Genomic DNA, 25,787 nt, shown 5'->3' with positions numbered 1-25,787 from the left:
TTGAATCCCAGGAGATGTACTTCAAAATAGGGGTTCTTGGTGAGAAATACAGCATTCTATATCCCATTTTTGGAAGTTCTGAAAAATTCTTATTAAAAAATGAAATGACCTTTTTAAATCCACAGATGCAAAATGTCTAACCGCAGACCCCTTTTGTGAGTAGCTGGTGTTAACAACCCAAAGGACATGGACTCCTTGGAACATGCTTGAGTTATGCCATTCCAGAACATTCCATGACAAAAATGTCCTCCCATTCAAGATGAGCTCCTGCCCCAGGCACTTCCAGAGTGACCAAAACCCTTTAGCTCACTTCAAATGAGAGGGTGAGAAAACTTACCCAGCAAAGGAAACAGTTCTTTCTTGTCTTGGTAGAAGAGATATGGATATTTTCCGAATAGTTTATATGTATATCATCGCTATTACTTCTCCCACTGTGTGATTCTAGGCAACTTTTTTTAACCTTTCAGTGTTCCAATTTCCTTATTAACAAAATGGAGCTAATAATAGCTATCCCGTAGAGGAATGCATGTAAGCACTTAACAAGAATGTTAACAGATGGTGGCTACTGCTACTGTTAAAAAATACTCTGCACTTTCCAGGAGGACAGTCTATTTGGGAAGATGAGCTTTGTATAAGCAGAAACCTTAGTAGTGGCACTTCTACTGTGGCAGTGTTCACATGTGTGCACGCTAAGTCGCTTCAGTTGTGTCTGACTCTGCAAGGCTATGGACTGTAGCCTGCCAGGCTCCTCCATCCATGGGATTCTCCAGACAAGAATACTGAAGTGGGTTGCCATTTCCTTCTTCAGGGGATCTTCCTGACCCAGGGATTGAACACACATCTTTTATGTCTCCCGCATTGGCAAGCAAGTTCTTTAGCGTTAGTGCCACCTGGGAAGTCCCTGGAAATGATCACACAGTATTGTGGTTGTATGACTGCATTGGATCAAGAACTCCTTGAGGGCAGGTTCTGTTCTCAAAATTCCCTGGGTCAAGTTCTTAGCAGGATCATATTAAATGTCTGTTGAATGAATTGGTGAAGTATGTAAGAAAGCCAGTTGACTATGAAATTAGTTTTGCCTGGTCTCAAAGGAAGGATAAGCCAGAGCAGGTTTCTTGGGGACCAGAAGAGTCAGGAGCTGGGATAGTGAGAAAGGGCCTGAGGGAGGAAGACAGGCAGGGCCAATTTTCTGAGGAATCAGCAAGGCAGGAACCAGATGTCTGGAGTCAAAGGTCTCTGGAGATGAGGCATGGTAAAAGCTTGAGGAATGGCCTAGAGCCAGACTTTTAGGGGCATGGCTCTTCACAGGCTGACCTATGGAGAAAAAAGAATAAGTGCCTTATATCTGTGGACAGCTCTAGTGGGCATTGGGTTGTACGAGGCATTCCCAAACTTCCCCACTGACATGTACATGATAGATGATACCAAGTGCATGACACATTCCCTGGTGCACTGCCTGTAAAGCCATCCTTCTTTGCCCCACCCCCACCTCCAAGCATTTCAAAATGCAATTAAGGGAGAATGATGTTGTTAAGCCAGTAACCTTGAAATCACTTTAATTTCTTCTTAAAGAATCAGTCATGAATTTCAGCCCTTTACCATCATTCATAATAAGTGTTAACACAGCTCACAGTGTCCCTCATGTGTGTTGCAATGTGACATTTAAGAACCATAGGTCCAGCCCATTGTCAACCAGGGCATCGTTCCATCTGAGTACCGGTGAAAATCCTTCACTGAGTGGATCAGGGTAAGGCCCCAACTGTTAACCAGGTGGAAGAGGGAGGGAATAACCATTTATAAAGCACTTATGCCTCAGACACTGAGCTATACATTAGATTCATTTTCTCAATTAAATCTCTCGACACACCTGAAAGGGAAGAATCATTATTCATATTGTTCAAGTGAGAGAGGCCATTGATATTGGGAAAATATATTTCACTAAGGATGTTTGAAGACTCGGAAGTTTTAAGTAGGGGTTTCCTCTATCTGAAATGCTCACTTTGAGCAATGGGGTATCTCACTGTCCTTTTTAAGGGGACAGAATGGTTCATTTTCCAGTTCCGGGGAAAGGCCTCTGTGGCCCCTCTTCCATTAATTCTAAGACAGCATCTTTATTTTCCAGCTTGCCCTGCAGGGATGTTCAAGGCCAGCCAGGAAGCTGAGGTCTGCTCTCACTGCCCTTCCAACAGCCGATCCCCTTCAGAGGCATCTCCCATCTGCACCTGCAGGACCGGCTACTACCGAGCGGATTTTGACCCCCCAGAAGTGGCATGCACTAGTAAGTGTATAGTAGGGGCTCTGGGCTGGGGAGTTTGATTGTCTGATAGTGCAAGTGGTGGGCCTGGGGCAGGGAAGACTTAAGACACCATTCTCCAATTGCAAGGTACAAAGCAGAAATGCTGGCTGTGGTGCTGAAATGAACAGCTCCTTGCTGGGCAAACAGGGTCCCTCTATCAGTATTAGTTAAGATAGGTTCTTTCTTGGTCCTCTCCTCCCAGATGAGAGGGCCTTCCTCCTACTCAAGCAAGACAATTTCTGTCCACCAGATGGTTAAAAATGTCAAATGGAGAGTTCTTTGAGTGCAAAATCAAGGTGCACCAAGATGCTGGAACAATTCCTGGTAACTTTTCCAGTCACCTCCTCCAAGAAGATCACTTGGTCTTCACAGCTGAGACTATCCTCTCTTTTCACTAGGCTTCCTGTATCTCTGTGACCAGGCTCCCCTCAGAACTCTCATGATTTTACTAATTGTCTAGTAAAATTTTTCTTTTTTTCTAATGTAGATTTTTATAAAACAACATTTTTTATAGTTTCTGATTATAAAGTTAATGCATGTTGACTGGAGAGAATTTGAGCAGAAATGAGTAGATATGAAAACAAATGCAACCATATTATCTATATCCAGAGATAACCACTGATAACTTATTGTGGCAATGGATGTAGATTCTACTGAACATTCAATGGAGAAGTAGAAAACAGAATTGAACACTTTTAAACAAAAATTTCTATTTGGAAGTAGCCATTGATCCCAACCATTGCTTCCCACTTTGTCAGCCAGCTGCTGATTTCCCCCTGTTTCAGCTTTTTTCTCATAAGGCCTCTAAACTGTTCCCCACCCAGCCAGGCTCAAAAAGCCTTCCTTTGCCTCTCAGTATTTCCCTTTTTTAAACTTTATACTGGAGCTTTGACTCAGTGGTAAAGAACCCACATGACAGTGCAGGAGATGCGGGTTTGATCCCTGGGTTGGAAAGATCCCCTGGAGAAGGAAATGGCGATTCACTCCAGTATTCTTGCCTGGGAAATCCCATGGTTAGAGGAGCCTGGTGGGCTACACAGAGTTGGACTTGACTTAGCAAGCAAGCACATGCATGCATGGTTGCTTTACAATGTTGTGTGAGTTTCTACTGTACAGCAGAGTGTCCAGTCATCCTTCACTTGTCTTTTTGGTTACCCAGTGAAGGCCCTTGTGTGCCAGGTACCTATATGGTACATCCATGCCTCTGCCAAACGACAGGACCAGAGTCTAGCGTGAATCCCTGAGGCAGAAATTCTAGGGGCTGGGGCCTATGCATCAGCCCCAGCACTCTCCAACTCTCTGCTGTAGAGGGAAGGGCAGTCATCCTGCCAAAATGGAAGAGGGGCAACGCTGCTGCCTTGGGGGGAGGGCTGGAGGAGAGGAGAATTTCTCCACCATGTTCTCCCTCATAATTCAGCATCATGCAGAGATCAGAAGCACCTTTATCCCTGCACAGCACTTTCAAGAACTTGCTCTTCCTCTCCTAAGTGTGGCAGCCCTAAAATAGGGATACTTTTCCCTTTCAGTATTCTTGTTGCATTCAGAAGTCAGTGCTCCAGGTTAACCTCTAATTATGCTAGAAATTTCTTCTGTATTGGGTAATGTTGCCCAGATTGCTCCGAGTGAGGACCTTTCCTTCACCTCCTCTGACCAAACTCCCTCTGCCCACCCCAGTATAGAAAGCCACGGAGGAAACATTTCATACATATTTGCAGTTCTGATGGGCAGAAAAAAATGACTGAACTCCAGGTAGAATTTCTTAATTCTGGCCTTGCAGTATATATAACCTTTGCTGGATAAAGCAGAAGAATGAAAGTGTCTTCTAGATCAAACTTCTGAGGTCAATCAATGCTTATAGATTGGAACTGAGAAAAAGCTCATCCTTTTGTAAATTGATTTTTCCCCAGATCTCTCTGGGTTGATATGAACAGAAATGATTCCATTTCTGCTGACTGGAGTCCCAGTCTTCCTTTTGTGGTACCTCTGTACTGATTTCTGAGGTTCTTCTGTGTGTCCCTGTGAACCTGACAAGCATTGTTTCACGCACGTCTTTAGAAGCCACTTAGGCTCAGTCTCTGCTTCCTGGATATCCAGACTAAGGACCAGTCTCCATGATTGCCAAAATCCAGGTTCTCACAGCCTGCATCCTGAAAACATTCCCCTCCGCTCTCACAGACCCTGTCTTACTGGCCAGCCTCCCTCTGCAGATAAACTTGTGAAAATAAAAGTCTGGGACCCCAGCTTCCAACTCCAGCATACACACCCTATAAATCCATCCAGGGCCTGAAGAAGGCCGCCTAGAGAGAAGGTAGGGCAGTGACAGATGTGGAGCTCATTGCCTTGTAGCACCTCTCCTTTTACCTCTCACATGACATCTCCCTTTTATCTCCTGTCACCTGACCTGATGTGCTTGAGCCAACAGGGCTGATTCCTGGTATAAACAGGAGCTTCCCAGAGCCTTCACTCTGCACACTGTAGACCTTCACTGCCCACTGCTCACCCATGTCCTGAGTCCAGCTCATTAAACTCAGACCTCCCAAGCTTTTCTCTCTTGCACTGGCAGCTAGCTCTAAGTTAGGCACACCTTTCTAGCCCCTATGTCCCACCACAATCTCCACATGTTACCCAGAGTGGGGAGGTGAATGCAGGACTTGTCAGGATGTCAGGGTGTGGAGGAATGTCACCACACCCTGTACACAGCCCTGAGCTCTTTCAACCTCCAGAAGCAGAACTCTAGGGTCTGGCCAGAAATTGCCAAATCAGAGTCCCAGTTGCCTGTAGAGATCTGGCCAAGAGCAGCTCAAGGACACATTGTCCAGCTCCAGGCTCTGGTTGGCAGGGGCCAGCAGTGGGTAAGAGGACCCAGAGGCCGGGCTGGCTGGCAGCACAATGCTAGGCAAAACAAGTGTAAATAAACCTATTATTTTATTGAGCCTCATTATATATTTGATTTATTGTGTGCCAGGGAAGTACTGTATGAAAAAGTCAATTTGTTGGCTTTTATACTCTCATTAGGGTTTCCTTTTAAAGCATTCTAATTGGAGGTGCCATCTGTTCTCTTAAAAAGGCATCGCACATCACCAGTGTAAATAATTTTTCAGATACAAGGAGCATATCTGGAGCTGTGGAGGCCAGGCACAGCCCTGCCCCATGGCCTTGGGTCTCAGCTGGTTCTGCAGGTGGAGCAAGGCAGCCAGCATGGGCCTGGCCAGCTGATAGAGGGTTGGTGGGGGGGATTGGTGGGCAGGGCCCAGGTGCTTGTTCATTTCGCAAGTGCATACCTCTGTCCAGGCAAACAAAGGATGGTGATGGCCCGATGAGGTGCTGGGAGGACCCGGGCAAAGGGGAGCTCTGTCCTTCTAAAATATATAGGACGGTGGGTGCCTACAGTGTTCAGGTCCGGGATGTGATGGGGGAAAGGGACACAGTGTGGGAGCCTCCAAGAGCCTAGGCCTCAGGCATGCCTGTTGCCACTGTCTTTTAATGAGGTTGTATCAGTAGTCATTCACTGACAATACTGGACATTTTACAAAAAAAGTTTATGATTTAAAATGTACTCTTTTACAAGGCTAAAAATATCTGGAGTTTGCTAAAAAAAATGATGTTTTTGTGACTCTTGCTAGTCTCATGAAACAAGCACCACATATATATTCATTGTATTTTTTATAGTGTTCAAAGTGTTAATTTATTCTAAATTAATCTAAACATTTAAAATGCATGACAACTTTCATAGCCCTATGTGGGCATTTCTTTATTTTCTTTTTATTCTCCGGGGAGAACCTAGGATCTCCTTGACCTATGAGATGCCCTGGGAGCCCTAAGCCCAAGCACAGCGTCCAGCCCTACGCTTGACAAAGTTCATGGATTCAGCAGGGACTTGGATGCACCCCAAGGCTGTGTCAGAGGGCTGGGGTGGGCTCTTAGTGAAGTCAGAGAAGAGGGGCATAGGGAGCTGTGTGAATGAGTCTGTGATGATGTTGCTGCTGCTGATCTTGGACACCCAGCTCCCTTCTTCCTTCTTCTCCATCCTCCTTGAGTCTCTGCCAGTCCTGGCATTCTGGATCTGCTGCATCATATCTGGCCAACTGCCCCCTTGTCCTGTCATGGCCCTATGTGCTCATTTTCAGGAAGAAGACTTGTTCTCAGCAGGGTTTGGAGGGAAGGAAGGGAGGACTGAGAAGACTGATGTAGGAGTTTAGGGTGCAACGCTGCAGCATGTCAGGGCTGCTCTCAGAGACAGGACAACCTAAGCCATGGATGGGATCAGGTGAGAGCTGAGGGATGGCTACAGGCAGGTCACAGATCACAGGTGACATCACCCCCACCCCAACCCCTGCTAACAGAACCCCTTGAAAGAAGCTAGGCTATATGGGGTGCTCAGTGGGGACCACCTTTAACGAGGAGGAATTATCAGTAGGCTACTTAGAGAAGTGGGCAGGAGGAGAGATCAAAGGGAATGTCCAGCCCCACCAGCCAGGAAGGGTTGCAAAGGCTCTAGGCTGGGGAGCTGAGATTCTGAACATCAAGGTTACTGACTTCAGCTGAGGAAGTTTCTCACCTTTCTCCTCCTGCTTCCTCCTCCTGAGGCCCCCTGGGGAGTCTTGGCACCCCAAACTGCCCCCAATCTCCTTGAATAGGTCCTGGGAATGCTGATTGAATCATCGATTTGCATGTAGCATTGGGAAGGTGGGCTTGGCACTTCACAGACAGAAGTTTGAATCTTGTCTCTGTTTCTTACTGTTTCTGTGAATTGAGCTAATTTCTTACCTTTCTTACATTCTGTTGTTTTCTTCTCATGACCTCATAATAATGCATGCTTCTCTGGGTTGTTATGCGGATTAAACAAAATCATATTATGGAGTCTTTGGCTCAGTGCCTGGTTCATAGTAAACTCTCAATCAGTGTTAGAACTTGCTTTGGTTACATCCCTGGAAAGTGTGAAGATTGCAGCAGATATGCAAGCTTCCAGTGTGATTGGAGATCTAAAAATAAGTGATGTCCTCAGGGGGAGAACAGGTTTGATGCCAGCCCCGAGTGTCACAGCAGAATCTATCGTACAGCTCAGATCACAGTCACCATTCACCTTGGCCTGGAGCTCTTGATGAAAACAAATGAGAAGGCGATGGCCACTGGGAGCAGACAGGCCGTGGGAGGAGGGGGCTGCAGACAGAGTGTCTGAGGACTCCAGGTGCAGCTGGCCTCCAGAGCTGAGAGACGCTGAGAAACGGGGTGGGAGCCGTGGCCAAGGAGCTGGGCTCTCAGTTCTCAGGGAGCAGGGACTCCATGACTCCTCAGGGCCAGACTCACTTCTTTCACAGGAGGGTCCCATGGCCCTGGGAGTGTGATGGGTGGGCCAGCAGGAGAGAGTTGGGAGCCAGGAATGCATGAGGAATTGTGCAGCACTGTGAGTACCGAAATGCATGTCTTCAGTTTTAAGTAATTTCTATTTATGGGGGAAGAAATGGAAAGGAGGAATTTATGAAGCAGGTGAAAATAGATAATTATGTCTTATAAAATTGCTGTCTGTGAAAAACTATGTGAAAGGATTGGTGTAAAAATAATTGCCTTGTTACATTTCTGACCACAAAAACCCTTTTTCTCCATCACCCACATAGGAAAAACTTTGATGGATCACAGAGACAAGCTAGTACTTGTCTTGTTTCTTTATTTCTTCTTCAAATGCACTCGGTTCCCTCTGCCGTTTCGATCAAAAAGGTGGAGTGTTAGAAAGGGCTCCAGAAATTATTGTCCTATACCGCTGTCCCCTCTCATGGGAGACACATTGGCGGCCAGTCCCTGTGGTCCCCCAGTGACCACCTCTGACTTTCCTCCTGACTCAGAGAGGCTGAGCAGCAAGGCAGGCACGTTGGGTGTGGATCCTAAGGTGTGTGGCCTAGGACATGTGACATCTTCTGTGAACTGGGGCTTCTTATTGGCTGAATTGGGCATGATGGAACTCAGATTAGGAGGTTGTGGGAATTAATGACAGGATGTCTTGGAAGCCCCCAGGATGAAAGCTCATGACTGTCTGCCTCCAGTACCACGACCTCACACACACTGAGAACTACCCTTTGGTAGCTCTGAGGAGGATGTTGGAGATGGCCATGTGGTGATGGAGATTTGCTGTTCCTCTTGCTCTTGAATCTGCCTCCCACAGCAAAAAAAAGAATCCACTCTTCCTTCTCTCATCTCTGCCTACTCCCATTTCTCTCTATTAAGCTCATGTTTCATCCTTTGTTGGCAGCTGTTAACCTCTTTCATCCCAACTGTCCCAGGGCAGCAGAGTGGTCCCTATGATAGAGGGAACATAGTCCTTGGATGGACTGCCCAGGAATGTGGCATCGCCCAAACTTGGTCTTTCCAGGCAGGATAAAGAAGAGGGGAGCAGGACTCAGGGGATGGAAGGGGCCTTGAGATGACAGAGAAAGAGGGAACTCCTCTGCAGACAGGTCTGATAGTCTTCATGCCACTGTGAAAAGTCTGTAAGGACATCAGATCATAACCTTCTTCCACCAATCCTGGGTCCTGCTGGCTTATGCTTGACAAGATGGCCAGTAATGGTTTCCTTTATAGCAGTGGTTTTTAGATGCAGTGTTTGGACAAGCAGCCTCAGTGTCACCAGGGAACTTGTTAGAAATACAAATTCTCAGCCCCTCTCTAGACCTCCTGAATGAAGTACTCTGGGGAGGGGGAGTGGGGAGAAGAAGAGGCAGAGATCTGAGTTTTAACAAGCCCTCCAGGTGATTCTGAAGCTCACTAAAGTTTGAGAACATTGCTTTAGAATTAGTCATGTTTCTCTGTCCTCTGCTTTATGACTCCTGGGGAAAAAGGCCATTGAGTGAATTCCTGCCGAGTGGAATCAAAGCGCCTGCTCCTCCCCATCAATGTCTTGTGTAGCAGACTGGAGAGACGGGGGGTTGGGAGGGTATGAATACATACCCGCAGAAGAAGAGAAGAGGAGGGGGTGTGATGTGAGTGTGTGTCAGTGTTGAGTGTTTCAGGGGAGTATGTCACTAGTTCTCAGAACCACTCCCACCTGCTCTGGCGCAGTTTCCATGACATTCTCTGTCTTGGGTGGTGGGAGCAGTGATGGAGGAGAGAGAGTAGAGATGAGTGAGCACTGCCTGGCTGGAGCAGGCTCAGGGAGGGTGGAGGGGGAAACTGAAGCAGAAGGAAAGTGACTGGTGACTGGTGGGGCCCGGTCCCCTGAGCTCAGATGGAGGATCAGGTGAGCAGAGTGATGGAGTGATGGGTCTCACCCCTCAGATGGTCCTTCTCACCACCTAGCGAGAAGGTCCAGAGGTAGCCTCCAAGGGCCATCATTTCAGGGAGGAGCCCTTTAGTCCAATAGAGCAGGAAGCTTCCCCCAGGGCGACACACTCCACAGGGCACAGGAATCCGGTGTTATAAACTGGGGACTGCTTGCTCACATGCCTACACATTGGGGATAATTTTAAATACTTCCCCAAAGCCAACCTTTTCAAAGCCACCTTCCTCTTCATCTAGGAGTTGCAACCTATTGAAAGAGGGCTACTTTACTCAAGGTTAGTTTTACTCATTCATTACTGATCAGGGCTTTAGGAAAAGTTCCACCATGTACCCATTTTTATAGGTAAAGGAGGTACTTGACTTTACCCTGGTATGTGATCCACACTTGCGCATAAAAACATCATTTGTGCTTTTGAAGTGGAGGTAATGTGTGTTTTCCTTGAGGTGAAATTCCAACAAGGGTCATGGAGGAACAAGTGTCATGGGGCAAGCTGTCTCTCTGAGCACCTGGATTCGGATAGTATATACACCTGGATGGAGAATTGAGGTCATGTGACGGGGAGCTGAAAGCTATTTATAGCTGTCACTGCTGTTTCAAGAAGGGTCAGCGTTGCCTGTGTACTTGGGCTTTCACACTTCTATAGTCTACAATTTCTTTTCACAGTTGTTGGACCCAAGTGAATATAACCCTTAGGAGGCATCATGTAGCGCTAAGGTTTAAGCTAATAGCTGGGCATAAGCGCTGACATTTCTGTTTCAGCTTTTCATCTTAAGAACATTTCATCTTATGGGCATTTGGAGTCACAGATTATTAACACCTGGAGTGGCCTTCTAGGTCCTGCCTCTCAAACTCCTCCCCAGTGTCAGCCTCGTCTCTCCAACAACCCTGAGAAGTGGTCATTTCATTTTTAGCTTTCTGAATATTTGTGATGACAAACAGCTGATTTTTTTTTTTTTTTTTTCTGCAGGGTGGCTGTACTCCATTGCTAGGCAGCCATCACCTATCACTGTAAGAGAGAGCTTCTGCACCTTGGGTCAGGCTCTGCCTTCCTTCCCTCCTCACCACTGGTCCATCACTGAGGAGCAGTGTCCTGTGGGTGGAACCTTTGGTTCCATTGCTTATGAACAACTTTCTCATCCTTCCTCAATCACCTACTGTAGGCTAAACATCATCTGCTCCCGAATGTGCATGATTTCCTGAGCCTCAGTGTCGGCTGCCTATTCTGAATCTCTCACATTTATCAATCCAACTCTTAAAATATGGCAGCAAGAATGAAACATACGACCCTCACCCCCGAGCAGGGTCCAAAGAAATTTGGTGGCTCTTCTGAGACTGGGATCCCGTTGATTGTTCACTTTGGTGCAGCCTCTCACACCATGGGCTCCAATCAGACTTCTTTACTTCTAAACATTCAAAGTTTTTGTCTCTTCGGGAGATACTGCCCATCTGGGTCTTTTCTTTCCTGCACTTATCCTTGTAACTTCAGACCTCTTGGCCTCATGGGTTTGGGCACCGTGCTCTTTTAAGTGTACACCACTTTGAAAACTGATTTCAACTGACAAGTATTAGCGTAACTGGTTGAGAGTGTGGGCTTTGCGGTCTGTGCTCTAGGGCTGAGCTCAAGCACTGCTCTGACACTTTCCAGCTGTGTGATGTGAGGCAAGTGATACAGCTCTCTGTCTCCATTTTCTCATTCATAAACTGAGTGTAGTGTTAGCATCTGCCTCACTGTGTTGTCAAGGGTATAAATGGAGTAATATTTAGAACACTATTTGGAACAGTGTTTGGCATACAGGATGCAGTCAATGAAAGTAAGCTATTTTGTTTTACTACTATTATTGGAGTTGTGCACTCTACTTTTGTGCTATTTTCAAAGCAGCTTGAATCCAAGCACTGGAATTATCATTTAGCTAACACTTCTTCCTTTGGTACACAAGTATCTGTGTACTTTTTTCAGTTACTGTCCTCGAAATCTAGATACATTGTCTATATTCTTTTTCTCTAAAGGCTCATAAACTTTTAGACAAAGAAACGATGTCATTTGGCCTGACTTATACTTAGAGGCCCATGCTGGTTTTTGTCACTGTTTCCTTGAGGCTCACAAAGCATTGATTTAACTATGAAGTTTCAGAAGTAGGAGGGGATTGAGGTAAAATTTATTCATTTAATCTACTCTCTTCTCTATTTTGAAAATCAGAACAAAGTTGTCTAATGCATGGCCGTAGGAGTCACTGTGGTCCTGAATGCTCCTTGCTGGCCTTCAGGCAATGGCTTTGATGTCTAATTTGCAGGCTTTGGTCCCAGGCAGGGCTGGTCTGGGATGGATGCTGGAATTGGATGGCAGCTATGGCTTAGGGTTCTTAAATCTTCCCTGCTCTAATTCTCCTCCTCAAAAGAGGAGACAGTCAGAGGCACGTGTCTGTACATCATCTCTCTTCTGCCAGCATCTTACTTCATCCCCAGGAAAGAGGGTGCATGCTCTGAATATTCTATTCAGATCTGTTCAGGTGTAGGGATTTCTCTGTCCACTGGACTGGAAGCTGTTGACATACTGATCTGATTTTTTAAATTTCCTCTGTGGGCTTACATGGTAGGTACCCAACATAGCCAAGTGGTAAGAGCCCTGCTGTTGGGATCAGGCAGACCAGACTTCACTCTCGACTCTACCCCTCTGTTGCTGTGGTTACTTAACCTCTCTGAAACTCCATTTCTTTTCCATAAAATGAGGATATTGTTTATCATTGTTCCGAGTTGTGATGATGTATATACCTAACTCAGCATCAGACGTATGGTAAGGTCTCAAAAACTTGTCTTTGTTTTGGTTGTTATGAATAAGGTTTGAGTCATATCTGAATTGCACATTCCAAAATCAGAACAGAAAATATGGGGCGGGGGTGGGGGTGGGGGTGGGGAATGGGCATTTTAGAGCAGTTGCTTCTGGAGAGTCATCCTAGGTTGGCTGGAATCTTATACCATCATCCCCATCTCGACCCCATCATGATGTGATCACAAATCCAGGTATTGCTGGTGCAGACCACCTTGGTCCCCAGCTCCTCACAGGTGATCCCCAGCTGTGACTAGGGTCCTGGTTCCCCTAGCACCACCACCCCCCCCCGCCCCCTTCTTCCATCCTTGTAACCCAGAATCAGATCCCAATCCAATTCTGACACCAGAGGCCAAGCCCAAGTCCCCTAGGGGGTTAGGTCTGGGACTCAGTCCTGGACCTTCAGCCAGTTGCCTCTTTCAATCAGCTTTCAGTTTCACCACTGCCAGTCAGTTCTGGTACCCATATGAGCCTGCTGCACCTCTGTTACTGATCATTAGGCTTCCCTGGGGGCTGGACTCAGAACCCACCCTCAACCCCATTACACTGGGTGGGGTTCCTGGCTCCAGAGAAGGTCATTCTCTGCCCTTCTAGCTGCCATATCAGAAACCTGGCACTAGCCGACCCTTTCTCACATCATGACAGTGATCTTCTACATCCCCTGGCTGGTGAATACATGTGAAAACCCCAAAGCAGTTAGAGACCCACAGATGTCACTGATGGCTTTGCTTGGGTGTGACAAAGACCAGGGGCTCCAGGTGTCTTTGACTATCCTAGAAGGAAGCCAGTCTCAATTAGTGTGAGGGTATATTCTGAACACTGTCCAAGTGAGCAAAGCTACCTGTGTAATTAGTGAAGTACACTGACTGGAATTGTATAAAGAGGTATTCCTGCCAGGAACGTTTCTGAATTGTATGGGAAATTGGGTGAAGTAAAAAGAAATGAGTCTCGTTTTCAGTGTGGGCTTGTCCATGCTCTTGGAATTATGTGTGGCATAGGACCAGGACACTAGCATTTGTAGTGATTTATTTTAAAACTCTGTGTTGGTCTTCTGAGAAAATTTTCATGCAATTGGCTGTAAAGTACACATTTGGAGCCAGAGCGTTGAGAACTCTTATGATAGGGGGTTGGCTGTGGGCTTAAAGTCTGGACTCCCCCGTGGGTAAATGGTCATGGATGACTTTGCACAGAGAGAGCAGGCTCCAGTCTTAAGTCAACTGTGCGACCACCTCTCCCCAGCATAACCAAGGTGCTATGACTCTGAGACCACATTAAGAAGAGTGACTGGTCTCAGGGGTTGATGGGTAGGGGGCCAAATGCCACTTGGACACAAAGGTCCCTCTGTCCTCCCTTTCCATTCTGTAGAGAGAAGGTTGGGACAATGGTGGTCATGGTATGTTGCTTCCTCCTAGCTCCTCATGGCTATGGGCTTAGACTTGCAAGAAGATGTCCAAGGTGGTTTTTGAGCAGATCCTCTGGGTTATCATTAAGCTCTGCTCACTTTGCAAGTAGCAGTAAAGGATGCTCAACGTTGTTGAGTGGAAAGAAGCCAGCATGACACCTGTGTAGTTAGATTGAGATGCAGCTTGGTACAGGCTGGCTCTGCTGCATCAGACATGCCTAGAAGGTGGGTGGTTGGGGGAGGGGGGCAGTGGGAAGCCCTGCCAGTGCTCAGTGAGGAAAGTTAGAAAGCCACTCTATTCCCCCCAAAAGGGTGCTATTTGCTGGCCAGCACAGAGGAACTTGCACATGAGGTGAAAAGTCACTCTTCCTGTGAGCAAAGGGTAGGCTTTGTGGTCATGCCAGTGAAAGGGCTGCAGGCAGCTCTGTTGAGGTCAGCCACACCCATGCCTGCATCCCAAGCATGGTGAAGACTGTGCAGCACCATGGCCTACGGCTAAGGCCCTGTCTGAGTGGACCCCAAGTACCATGTACCTGGTACCCATGGCCACAGCCAACTGGATCAAGAGCATAAGCAAGTAACAGTAAGTCTAACATGATAGCTGGTGCTGATTAAGCCCCTGATGTGGATTTTCTCAGTTACCCTCACAGAATATAAAGTGGTACTACTGTTATTCCTAATGTATAGATGAGAGAACTGAGGTCCAGCATGGCCAGTGCCCTAGATCATACATTTGTTCGTGAGTGGCAGGGCCCGATTTCTGCCCAGACCTGACCAGGTAGGGCTCCTTGGCCTCAGTGCTAGACTTCAATCCTTAGGAAGGAGTTCCATTGCCTCTGAGATGGCCTGACATCAAACTAATGCTGCTACCCACTTGAGACAGTGAAGGATTGCGTGTCATTGGTCAAGGGTCATTTTGTGAGCTCTATGGAAATGGCTTGGAAATGACCTTCAGCAAGACTGGGGAAGAGAGGAGAATTGGCAGGTCAGGGAAGCGGAAGATGATGGAAGAGGGGACAGTGGGGGAGAGGGGAGAGGGTGGAGGCACAGCCACCTCTGCTGTGTTATATAGTCCCCCATAGGTGGTCAACCCAGCATTTCACTAATATAGATAAAAATGAAAATGCTCAGACATACCTTAAGGGCACACAAGCCTATATTTGTGGAGGAAATTAACCTAGAAATAGAATTGCTGGGTTGCTGGGCACATGTACTCCGAAAGCCAATCAAAGTGCTATCCCAGAAGACTAGGCTTGATCAAGTGACACCCGCACCAGTGGGGTACATCTTCCTTCTCCACCCATGGGCTCAGCTGGGTGTTATCCAGACTCTGGCTTTTGCCAGTTTGACTGACCTCCTAAAAATTTTGACCATATTTTCCTTAGTATAAATTACTATGTCTTTTTCATACATTTATTGACCAATTTATTTTGTCTCCTGGAAATTGACTGTTTTTGCCCTTTTTCTGTTTTTAAAAATTGACTTCTAGATGCCTGTTAATTAAATGTGACATCTTGCCCCCAGCCCTCTTATGTGTATGTGCTCAGTCATGTCCAGCGCTTTGTGACTCTATGGACCATAGACTTCCAGGACCCTCTGTCCATGGGACTTTCTAAGCAACTGGAGTGGGTTGCCATTTCCTCCTCCATTAGATCTTCCTGACCCCAGGATTGAACCCACATCTCCTGCATTTCCTTCACTGCAGGTGGGTTCTTTACCTCTTGTGCCACTTGGGATTGTGCAGCCCTCTACTTATTTTTAACTCTATTTATGAATACCTTTTTGGCATTTTTGAGATTTTTAATTTTTGAGCTTAAACTTGACCTTTTTTTAAATTTCTGGTTTGGGGGATTTGAGTCTTGACTTTTTTCCTGGGTTTTGTGTATGTCTTCCCCACTTTAAGATATAAAAACACTCTCATTTGATTTTAGTTCTTTACATGGTGTTTATTTTTAGCTCCTTCCTTCATCTAAAACTTGCTTTGTGTAAGACATGATATCGGTATTCTTATTTCTCTTATTAAAAATAGCATCCCATCAGCTCCATCCAAAATGTTAGTGAAATGCCTCTTTGGTTACAGACTAAGTGCCTGTCTGTACTCATCTTTATTTCTTAGCATTGATTGTTTAGTCTTTTCTGGCACCAGTTCTAAGCTGTTCTAAAGGTAGTAGCTTTGTCATATATTTCAACAACTGGTAAAAGAAGTCTGTACATATTATTCATTATCAAAATGTCTTGCCAACTCTTAAAAATTTTTATCTGCAAGATGACCTTTGAAATCAGCTTGGCACAACTCATTAATCAATCCTATTACATTGGGACTGGGAAAGCATTGAATAAATGGGTTACTTTGGAAATGACTGTCATCTTTATGATCTGCATCTCTTCATCCAGGAGCGTGTGTTCAAGTCTTCTTTTATATACTTAAGTAGAGTTTTATAGTTGTCTTCATACAAGCATTACACAAGCCTTGTGAGATTTAATCGTATGAATTTTATGGGATTTGTGGCTATTGTGAATAGGTAGTTTTTTTCATTATATTTTTCAAAGAGGTTATGATTACTGTTAGCAAAGGACTTCCTGGTGGTGGGAATAGTGAGCTTCCCATCACCGGAGGAATCAAACAGAAGTTGGCCAACCAGGTAGGGACAGTAGAGGGCATTCACCACTAGGGATACACTCTAACCTCCAGGATTCCTTCCCATGCCAAAAATGAGACATGTCAGAATCAGGACTTGATTTTGGATGACCCATACCTTTCTGGGAGGTATACCTGCCTTTTTCAACTTTTCTTTTTGTTCCCTTGACCTTGAATTGTTGTCTTAGGATCCTGGGCCTTTTTGTACACCCAGAAAGAGGCAACACGAGTCTCTTTTAGAACCACATAGGGCGGTGCTGGGAGATTCTTCTGTGTGTATGCTCACTCAGTCATGTCAGATTCTTCGTGACCCCATGGGCTGCAGCCCATCAAGCTCCTCTGCCCATGGGGTTCTCCAGGGAAGAGTACTGGAGTGGGTTGCCATTTCCTCACACAGGGGATCTTCCTGATCCAGGGGTTGAACATGCGTCTCCTGTGTCTCCTGCATTGGCAGGTGGATTCTTTACCACCGTGCCATCTGGGAAGCCCCAGGGGAATAATAGCAAATCTGAAATTTGTTTTGAAAACTCTTCTTTATCTTCTGTGTTTTCCTAGAGAAAACTAAATGAATAACCCATTTACTATGTAACCCATAGTCTCTTCCCAGCTATTGTTTTGATGCCTTCCTGTTATACAGTGTCTAAAAATGATGGAGAATTATGACAACTGGAAAAATTCTGTCACACAGTGAAAGGGATTTTAGTTATTTGTGAAGAATTGTGGAGATGCAAGACTCCTTCGTGGGTACCACCCTCTCTCTGGGGATGGTGAGGAGAGATGACTGCTAATCATGCAGTAGCCTTGAGACCTCATCCCAGCTACTGCCTCCCTCTCCAGCTCCGCACATGCAGTAGGGGCTTGTCCAGTCTGGCCCAGATGGATATAGTATTTTAAAAACTACCTTGGAAAATCCATGCCCTTCTCCCTTTGCTGCTGCTGCTTCTGCTGCTGCTAAGTTGCTTCAGTCGTATCCGACTCTGTGCGACCCCATAGATGGCAGCCCATCAGGCTCCCCCGTCCCTGGGATTCTCCAGGCAAGAACACTGGAGTGGGTTGCCATTTCCTTCTCCAATGCATGAAAGTGACAAGTGAAAGGGAAGTCGTTCAGTCGTGTCCAACTCCTTCTCCCTTAGTATCTAGTATTTGAGAGCTCACAGTAGGCTGTGTGCTACAGAGAGTTTGAGGGAGCTGAGGTGCTTTACCTGTAAGGCTTCCATCATGTATGTGACCCTCATCCTTGACAGGCCTTGGCCCAGTGGCTACCAACCATATCTCAAGACCCATAGCATCCATTTCCTTGCTCTAGATTTCTTTCCTGATCTCAGCCTCCACACTTGCACCAGCATGGGGGGAATTACCAAGCTCTGGGCTGAGTCAGGACATGCTAAACTGGGGTGGTTCAGGGTCTGAGTTGGTACCAATTAGAAATGATGTTCCAAAACATGTTGCTCTGTGGGAGGCTTTGCCAAAGTAGGGTCTATCTTTCTGTTGTGCCAAAGACTGGTGTATGTCCTAAAGTCTTTTGACTTCAAGAAAACTCTGGCTTAGACTGTCGCCTCTGGTGACAGCAAACACCTTGGAGTGTGCCTGGCAGGATCTGGCCTAGTGTATGGATCTTTCAGGAGGAAGATCTGGGGGACCATATGGGGATACTTGATTCAGAGATGCCATGAGCAGGGTCTAGGGGGGTCCAGCCTTCCCTAACCTGGGTAGGAGCCCTGTAGACAAGCTTTGTGGTTCAGTCACTAAATCATGCCACTGCAGTAACTGCAGCATGCCAGGCTTCCCTGTCCTTCACTATCTCCTGGAGTTTGCTCAAACTCATGTCCATTGAGCCAGTGATGACATCCAACCATCTCATTGTCTGTCGTGTCCCGTTCTCCTCTTGCCCTCAATCTTTCCCAGCATCAGGGTCTTTTCCAGTGAGCCAGCTCTATGCATCAGGTGGCCAAAGTATTGGAGCTTCAGCTTCAGCATCAGTCCTTCCAGTGAATATTTAGGGTTGATTTCCTTTAGGATTGACTGATTTGATCTCCTTGCTATCCAAAGGACTCTCAAGAGTGTTCTCCAGCACAATTTGAAAGCATCAGTTCTTCAGTGCTCAGCCTTCTTAATGGTTCAACACTCACATCTGGAATAACTTTCACTACTGGAATAACCATAGCCTTGACTATATGGACCTTTGTCGGCAGAGTGATATCTCTGCTTTTTATACGTTATCTAAACTTGTCATAGCTCTTCTTCCAAGGAGCAAGCATCTTTTACTTTTGTGGCTGCAGTCACCATGCACTGATTTTGGAATCCAAGAAAATGAAGTTTGTCACTGTTTCCATTCTTCCCCCTCAATTTGCCATGAAGTGATGGGACTAGATGCCATGATCTTAGTTTTTTGCATGTTTAGTTTTAAACCTGGTAAATCCCATAAAGGAAGTCTGTCTAGGGCCTCAGAAGTCGTAAGCAGGAAGATGTCTTCAGAGGGCCTTCACGTCAAATGTCCCAGACAGTGTCTTCTATTCACTGCACAGGTGTGTACATGTAATTGTTTCTCTGCTGGAAGGTGGATGGATGGACAGGGATTTCTGGCAGGAGTGAAAGATTAGACTCAGAGTATGCAAGTAACCTGCCTAAAGTCACAAAGCTGGCACTCAGCCCAATTTTCCAGCACATCTTTCACCATTTCAGAAAGCCCTGAGGCCTCATTTCAGGGCCAGAGAGGAGGTCTTGAAGACCAGGTCTTTAAGATGACATGACTTTTGTCTCTCCTTGATTGAAGTGTCCCCAGGAAATCTGCAGGGGACATTCTATCCAAACTTCCCTCTCTCTGGCCTCACTTGGGGCCACAAATAGAAGATTCAGCCTCCTGCCCCCACAGGCAGTGACACAGATGGTCATAAGCCCTTCCTGCTGGGATGCACTTCCTTACGAAGGCAGGGGCCTCAGCCATCCTCCAAGGGCTTCTGCAGCCCTGGAGAAACCTAGATGCTCAGGCTTCAATTTAGGTCAGGGAGAAGGGGCTCTTTTCCCAGAAAGTGAATCCACCCCCTCTCTCCCACACAATTAGCTCCATTGAGGCAAGTGAAACAAGAAATACTTTCTGCAAACATTGGTGTTTGGAGAAATGTGTAACACTGGGTTTTTTAATGCTCCTGAAATCCCTCTCAGCAGGGTCCCTCCTTGTTTTGACTAGTCGTTTCTTCTTATTACTAACTGTTATGATTAGGGGAATTGCCTGAGTACAGGCCCAGTGCTTCCAAGACCCTAATGAGCAACACATGCAGACATGCTCAGCCCAGCCCTGGAACTGCGGTTGCTCTGTTTCTACAGGGAAGCTACTAAAATGGTTCAGAAACAAGAGCTTCCTGCCTTCATGAGAGACTGGCCCCTGCCCCCAGCACCTGGCTGTATTTGCATCACACCTGCACTTTGCACTCTTAGGTGCCTCCACCCTGAGGGGAGGAGTCGTTAAGGAGGAGCTATGGGAACATCCAGGTTTGTACTCAAGTCTTGATTCCAGCACTCACCCACCACATAATTTAGGCAAATTATTTAATGTCTCTGAGCTACAGTTTCTTTATACGTAAAATGGGGATAATATTTCCTATCTCATGGGATGTTGGGAAAATGAGGCTTCATTAACTTATGTACCAAAATGCCTATGATAGTACTTTGCATGTAGGGTTTGTTGTTGAAATGAAATTCACAACTCCATGCAGAACTCTATTAAAATGGAAACCACGGCCATCTCTCTGATCTTTCAGATGATCCTTGTAGAAATCTTCTAGACGAACTACCGAAATTAATCAGTCACTCAGTGGTATGAAACAAACACATGTAACCAAATCAAAGCCTTGTCCTTCAGATGTCCATGCAGATGGCACAGGTGTCTGTTCACAGGAAGGCATGTCCCTGGGGTCTAGTTTAAATTCATTCAAAGCAATATAAAATTGCCCCTGGGGCAATTAGGAAAAGTAAAGCAACACGATAGCTCCAGGTTTCAATGTCCTCTCCTCCTTGCCTCAGGAGAGACAGCCTACATTCTTAGGGGAGTAACCAGTGTACCTGAGCTTGCAAAGAGACAAACCGGACTCAGCTTTCCAGTTCTGTGCCTCAAGCCCCCAGCACGACTGACTCCCTTTTAGGAAAAGCCACTTTAGGACTTGAGATATTACTATCTTCACCTTGAGCAAAACAGTGTTCCAATTGTCTAGTCTTTGTCACTCGTGAGTTATAGCCAACACTTGGTCTGCTTTTTCCAAAGATCCTAAGCCCCTCTTGGTTTCTTTATTGAATGGAGTGTGCCTCAGCAGTCTGTCCACTTGATGCCACTGCTTTTCTTCAGATTCTTGATAGCTTCCTCTTGGTCCCCTGATATGGCCTCAAATAGTCATATACCCACCCCACCTCCAAAGACAAGACCTTCTAACCCCTGCTATCACAGATTCCTATTATTATGGTGTTATTGGCACCTGAGAGAGATCTTTAGAAACTGCCTACTGCCATCCAGGGAATCCCAGTGAAAGGAGTGAGAGCAAATCTACTCATGCCCCTCTCCAAGGTGCTGAACCAGCATGGTCCCCTGCATCACAACACTTTCCTCTAGCATAGTGGTCATTCTTGTCCAGTCTTCCCCAGGAAATCTACACCTAGTGAAGGAATGATAGAAGAGGAATTGGTGCCTTAGGAGGAAAAGAAAAGTGCAGAGAGAAAGACTGAGAGCTGAACTTAGGCTGAAGAGTGTCAAAGCTACACATGGCAGCCAGAGAGAATACAGAGGGCTTTTTGTTTTGACATTGTTTTCAAATAACAAGTTACCCAAAGAAGAAACCACAATTGAACATGAAGCTGACCTCATGTTTACTTGGTAACTCTACTAGCTTTCTGACAGTTGCAAACTCCCCTTTTTTGGCTTATGTCACACTCCAGCCCATTCTGCTTTCAGCCCTATCTTCTGTACTGAGGACAAAGGCATAACCAACGGCCTAACTTAGTTTCCTGCATATTTTGCTTTGATAGAAGACCTCTTAAGATCTCCACAGCCCCCAATTCCATGTCTGCTTCTTCTCCTTGACTCCTGTTTCTCCATAAAATCTCAAAGACCTTTATTCTTCTCTAGGAAGCCTTCTAATCACTCAGACACAATTTCATAAAGTAGGTATGTCACAGTGGGCCATGAGTAGAGATGTCCTGAGAGTACTATCATTTTTGATAACCCATCTGGTCCTGCTCCTCACATGTCTTCCTGGCCCCTCACAACACACTTTTTTTTTTGCCACCCCTGTCTATGATGTTATTTTCTGATCTCCCTTTCTATCCCTTCTTAACCCTCAACTCACATTAAAATATGCAGTTAGTTTTCCAAACCACAATCTTGACTCTTCTTAGCCATGAGAACACTACCTCTGCATCTCAGAGCTTTGAGTATCCCATGTCCTTTCTGGCTCATTCATAGACCCTATTTCAATCCTTTCTCCTAAAATAATATTGAGTAGAGGACACAGTTTACTCTAGAAGTATAAAAGAGGGATTTCCCTGTCCACAGGAAGAAGGAGAACAAGCAAGACCAGATACTGTGCCAAAGTCAGACTGCCTTTTGGGAGGCCAGGAAGCAGATGTATAAGTGCACACAGAGATTTTAAGCCCCAAAGACAAAAAGTGTAGAACCGTGCTGGAGACGTAGCCCCATGCCCAAGACTAGGCCTCTGCCTAGGGGGTGCTTATAAGGGTTAGGTGGTCCAGAGGGCATAGATTAGAGCAAATAGGTTTCAAGATGCCTCTACCCAAGTACAGCTCCAATCTTGTGGGCAAGATGCCCAGACACCATCTCAAAAAATTTGTCATGCATTGATCTTACCATTCCTCAAGCATCTGTCTGTAACTCTTTGTGTCTGGATCACTTGCTCTGATCCTTAGCTAAATGTGTCCACAATTCCCAGTACTCCATAGGTAAGGGATCTTGTCTCAGTAATAAACATATGGATTCCCCAACATTATGGGCTATAACCTCTATATCTTTATGGCTGCCTGCACAGGTCTGGGCATCAGGATCTCTGCTCAAGGAATAAGTGACTGAACTAGAGTAGCCTTAGTTTGATGAGAGGGTCAGGATTCCAGGTCATCCAATAATGACAATACTAATACTAATAGGAGCTGACATTAACTGAGTTTTTCTGTGTACCAGCCACACAGCTAAACCCTTGGACTTATTATCTCATTAAATCTTCAAAACTACCATTTTTCAGATGAGATAATTAATGCTTAGAAGTTCACGTTCCTAAGCTTTGCCAACAAGAGAATATATATTTTTTTAATTTTGTTGCTGAAAACATTTAAGAGGTTTGTTGGTTGGTTTCAGAGATCCCTCAGAGTCTCTGAAAACATGCATATATGTTCAAATACATGTTCATTTTTATCAGGAAAAGCTTTGTTGCTTTCATCAGATTCTTCAAGGGGTCATTCACAAGCAAGGGAGGACCTCATCTCTGGCCTTAGGCAGAGGAGTCCAATTCCAGCCTGCACAAGGGGGCTCCCAGGAGTACATCACCTTCCTGTGATTGTCATCTTCACCTGCTCTCCATGGTGAGGGAAATGAGGACACAAACCCTGGCAACAGCAATGCACAGTGAGCTGGACATTGCCTGTTCTGTACTTTGGACCAGCCAGAAATTCACATCTAAATTCTGAAACTAGATGTTGGCTTTTTTAAGATTCCTGATAAAACTGGCTTTTGAGGCTTACTTATCTTAAGCATATTTCATCTCTGATTACTCAAGAGTGCTCTTATTTCCAGCTTTATACAAATAAACTCACCTACTCTTTCCCACCCACTCTGTCTCTCAAATCTTTAAAAAAAATTCATCTGGCCCAAAACACGTTAAGAAGCAGGAGATTCCATCTCAGTGTGACAACACTTGGGGTAGCTTATGGCTCTAGAAGGATAAATTCTGCCTAACTTTCTGAATTCCCAGTGCCATCCGTGCTTCATGTGGGCAGAGCTAAGCTCTCAGGCCCATTCTGGAAGACCCTGGAGACCCATCCCCACAGTCCAGAATCCACTGTGTTCCTCCCACCCAGAGAATCACAGCTCAGCAGTTTTCCCATCCTTTAAAAGGACTGAGTTTTCCTAGCCCTTTTAGCAGGAAGCTTTCATCAGTAGTAACCGTGGCAACAGATCAGAGAGGCTTCAAAAAGCCTGTCTGTATGTAATTAAGAAAAACGAGGACGCGGACGAGAGAGCAGAGAGCTTAGACAAGGAGACCCTGGCTCTGAGCCCTGCCAGCGCACTTCCTGAGGGCTTCTGAGGACGGATAAAGCAAATTTTCTTCTCTCTCTGGTTCCCTCTCCACTCCCCCTTTTAAAGTTTTTTTTTTTTTTGCTGGTCTCAGTTGGCCTCCTTCCTAAGGATGTTGCTGGGGACCTGGTGCTAGACAAATTCTCTCTACAGGGGAGGACCCCAAACAAGGGGCTACAGCCTAGATGAGTAGGAAGTGGCCCTGACATTTCCTTTAGGAAGATTTATCTGGAGGCCAGCTCTGCTGTGGTCAGACTCTTTGTCCAGACACAGGAGGATCCAAGCTACATACTTGCAGAAATGCGTCCTTGTCATCAGCACAATGCAGGACTTGGGAACCATCATTGTTTTAGCTGCCCAGACACTGGGCTTGGCTTGCTTGTCCTGGAAGGGTTCCTCATAGGAAAAGGGTCAGGTATGAAGCATTGCAGGGAGGCAATCTGAGCCTAGGGGCAGCTTTATTTCCTTCATCTCCTTTATCTCTGTGTCGTTTATCTCTTTATTTCTCTATTCTTTTCTGTCACTCCCCCACCCCCACCAGTGTAAACTCCATGGGAGCAGAAGCTCATCTGCTTTGCTTTATCCTATCTCCCAAGTGCCCACAATAGGCAGGAGTATTTATTTAAAGAGTGAGTGAGTAAACAAATAAATAATGAATGGGGTTCTAGTAGTTGTTGGTGGCCCAGATCTGGGCCACCTCCATAAGGGTATGCTGTGAACCCAGGCACCATGCTGGCTTCTGAGACCACAAGATAGTGTTCAGGTTCTCCTGGCTGTCTGAGTCTGCTCTCCAGGGAGGGCCATTAGAGTCTGCTCCTGATCTTGGAAGGAAAGGATTCAGATTTGTGTAGCCCTGGACTCAATAACCATGGCTCCCAGAGACCCCCGTTCATGGCCCACAGATGCATGTGCCCTGGAGCGCAGCCATGGATGAGACGTGCTTGCTTCATATGGAGGCTATTTTAAATAAACATGAAAAATTCATCATTCGCAGAAACCCACTGCTTTTCTTCTTGAACGGGAAGCAAATGAACAGACATGGAAAAAGTATCGACCAGGGTGGGTCTTCTCAGCTTCCAGGGACACAGATGGATCAGGGATGGTTCAGTTTCTCTTCTGCCACTTGCGTTTCACCAAAACCTCTACCACTTGGGCTTCTCTGGTGGCTCAGTCTGTAAGGAATCTGCCTGCAATGCAGAAGACCTGGATTCAACTCCTGAGTCAGGAAGATCTCCTGGAGAAGGGAAAGCCTACCCACTCCAGTATTCTGGCCTAGAGAATTCAAGGACTGTATAGTCCATGGGGTCGCAATGGGTCAGACACTACTAAGCGACTTTCACTTCACTCTACCACTCAGGGGCACAACAGGGTCCTCACTGCTCCTGCATGTTCCCTCAGCCCCACCGCAGGGCATCTGTCTCATGCTGGAGAGGGGTGCACACATGTGACCTACAGCCTTGAACACTGAGCAGAGGTCGAAAACTGGTAGAATGGGGCCTCCCCCAGGCCGAGTGCTGGACATGGGAATCATGGAGACAAACCAGCTACCAGGCCCTGCTCACCAGGAGGCCATAGTGTGGTGAGGATGCCTAGGAAGAGCCCATCGCAGTGTGATGGTGGATTCTGTGTTGTTGTTCAGTTGTTAAGTCGTGTGTGACTCTTTGCATCCCCATGGACTGCAGCATGCCAGGCTTCCCTGTACCTCACCATCTCCTGGAATTTGTCCAAGTTCACGTCCATTGAATTGGTGATGCCATCCAACCATCTCATCCTCTGCCTCCCTCTTCTCCTTTTGCCTTCAATCTTTCCCAGAATCAGGGTCTTTTAGGGTGAACTGGCTGTTCACATCAGGTGGCCAAAGTATTGGAGCTTCAGTTTCAGCATCAGTTCTTCCAGTGAGTATTCAGGTTTGATTTCCATTAGGATTCACTGGTTTGATTTCCTTGCTGTCCAAGGGACTCTCAAGAGTCTTCTCCAGCACCACAGTTCAAAAGCATCAATTCTTCGGCATTCAGCCTTCTTCATGGTCCAACTCTCACCTCCATACGATTCTGAGTTACACAGCCAGA

At 46.1% G+C, this 25,787-nt stretch overlaps 1 protein-coding gene across 1 annotated transcript in view; it reads left to right on the top strand.

Moving 5' to 3' along the window:
* EPHB1 (EPH receptor B1) overlaps positions 1 to 25,787 on the top strand; it is a 466,102-nt gene that overhangs the window by 307,226 nt on the left and 133,089 nt on the right. Inside the window, exon 4 of the mRNA NM_001192829.2 lies at positions 2,123 to 2,278. Coding sequence (NP_001179758.2) covers positions 2,123 to 2,278 — 156 coding nt within the window. The remainder of the gene's footprint in view (positions 1 to 2,122; positions 2,279 to 25,787) is intronic.

Source organism: Bos taurus, chromosome 1, assembly GCF_002263795.3.
Source record: "Bos taurus isolate L1 Dominette 01449 registration number 42190680 breed Hereford chromosome 1, ARS-UCD2.0, whole genome shotgun sequence".
NCBI classification, from domain to species: domain Eukaryota; kingdom Metazoa; phylum Chordata; class Mammalia; order Artiodactyla; family Bovidae; genus Bos; species Bos taurus.
This window is presented reverse-complemented; position numbering and strand designations above follow the sequence as displayed.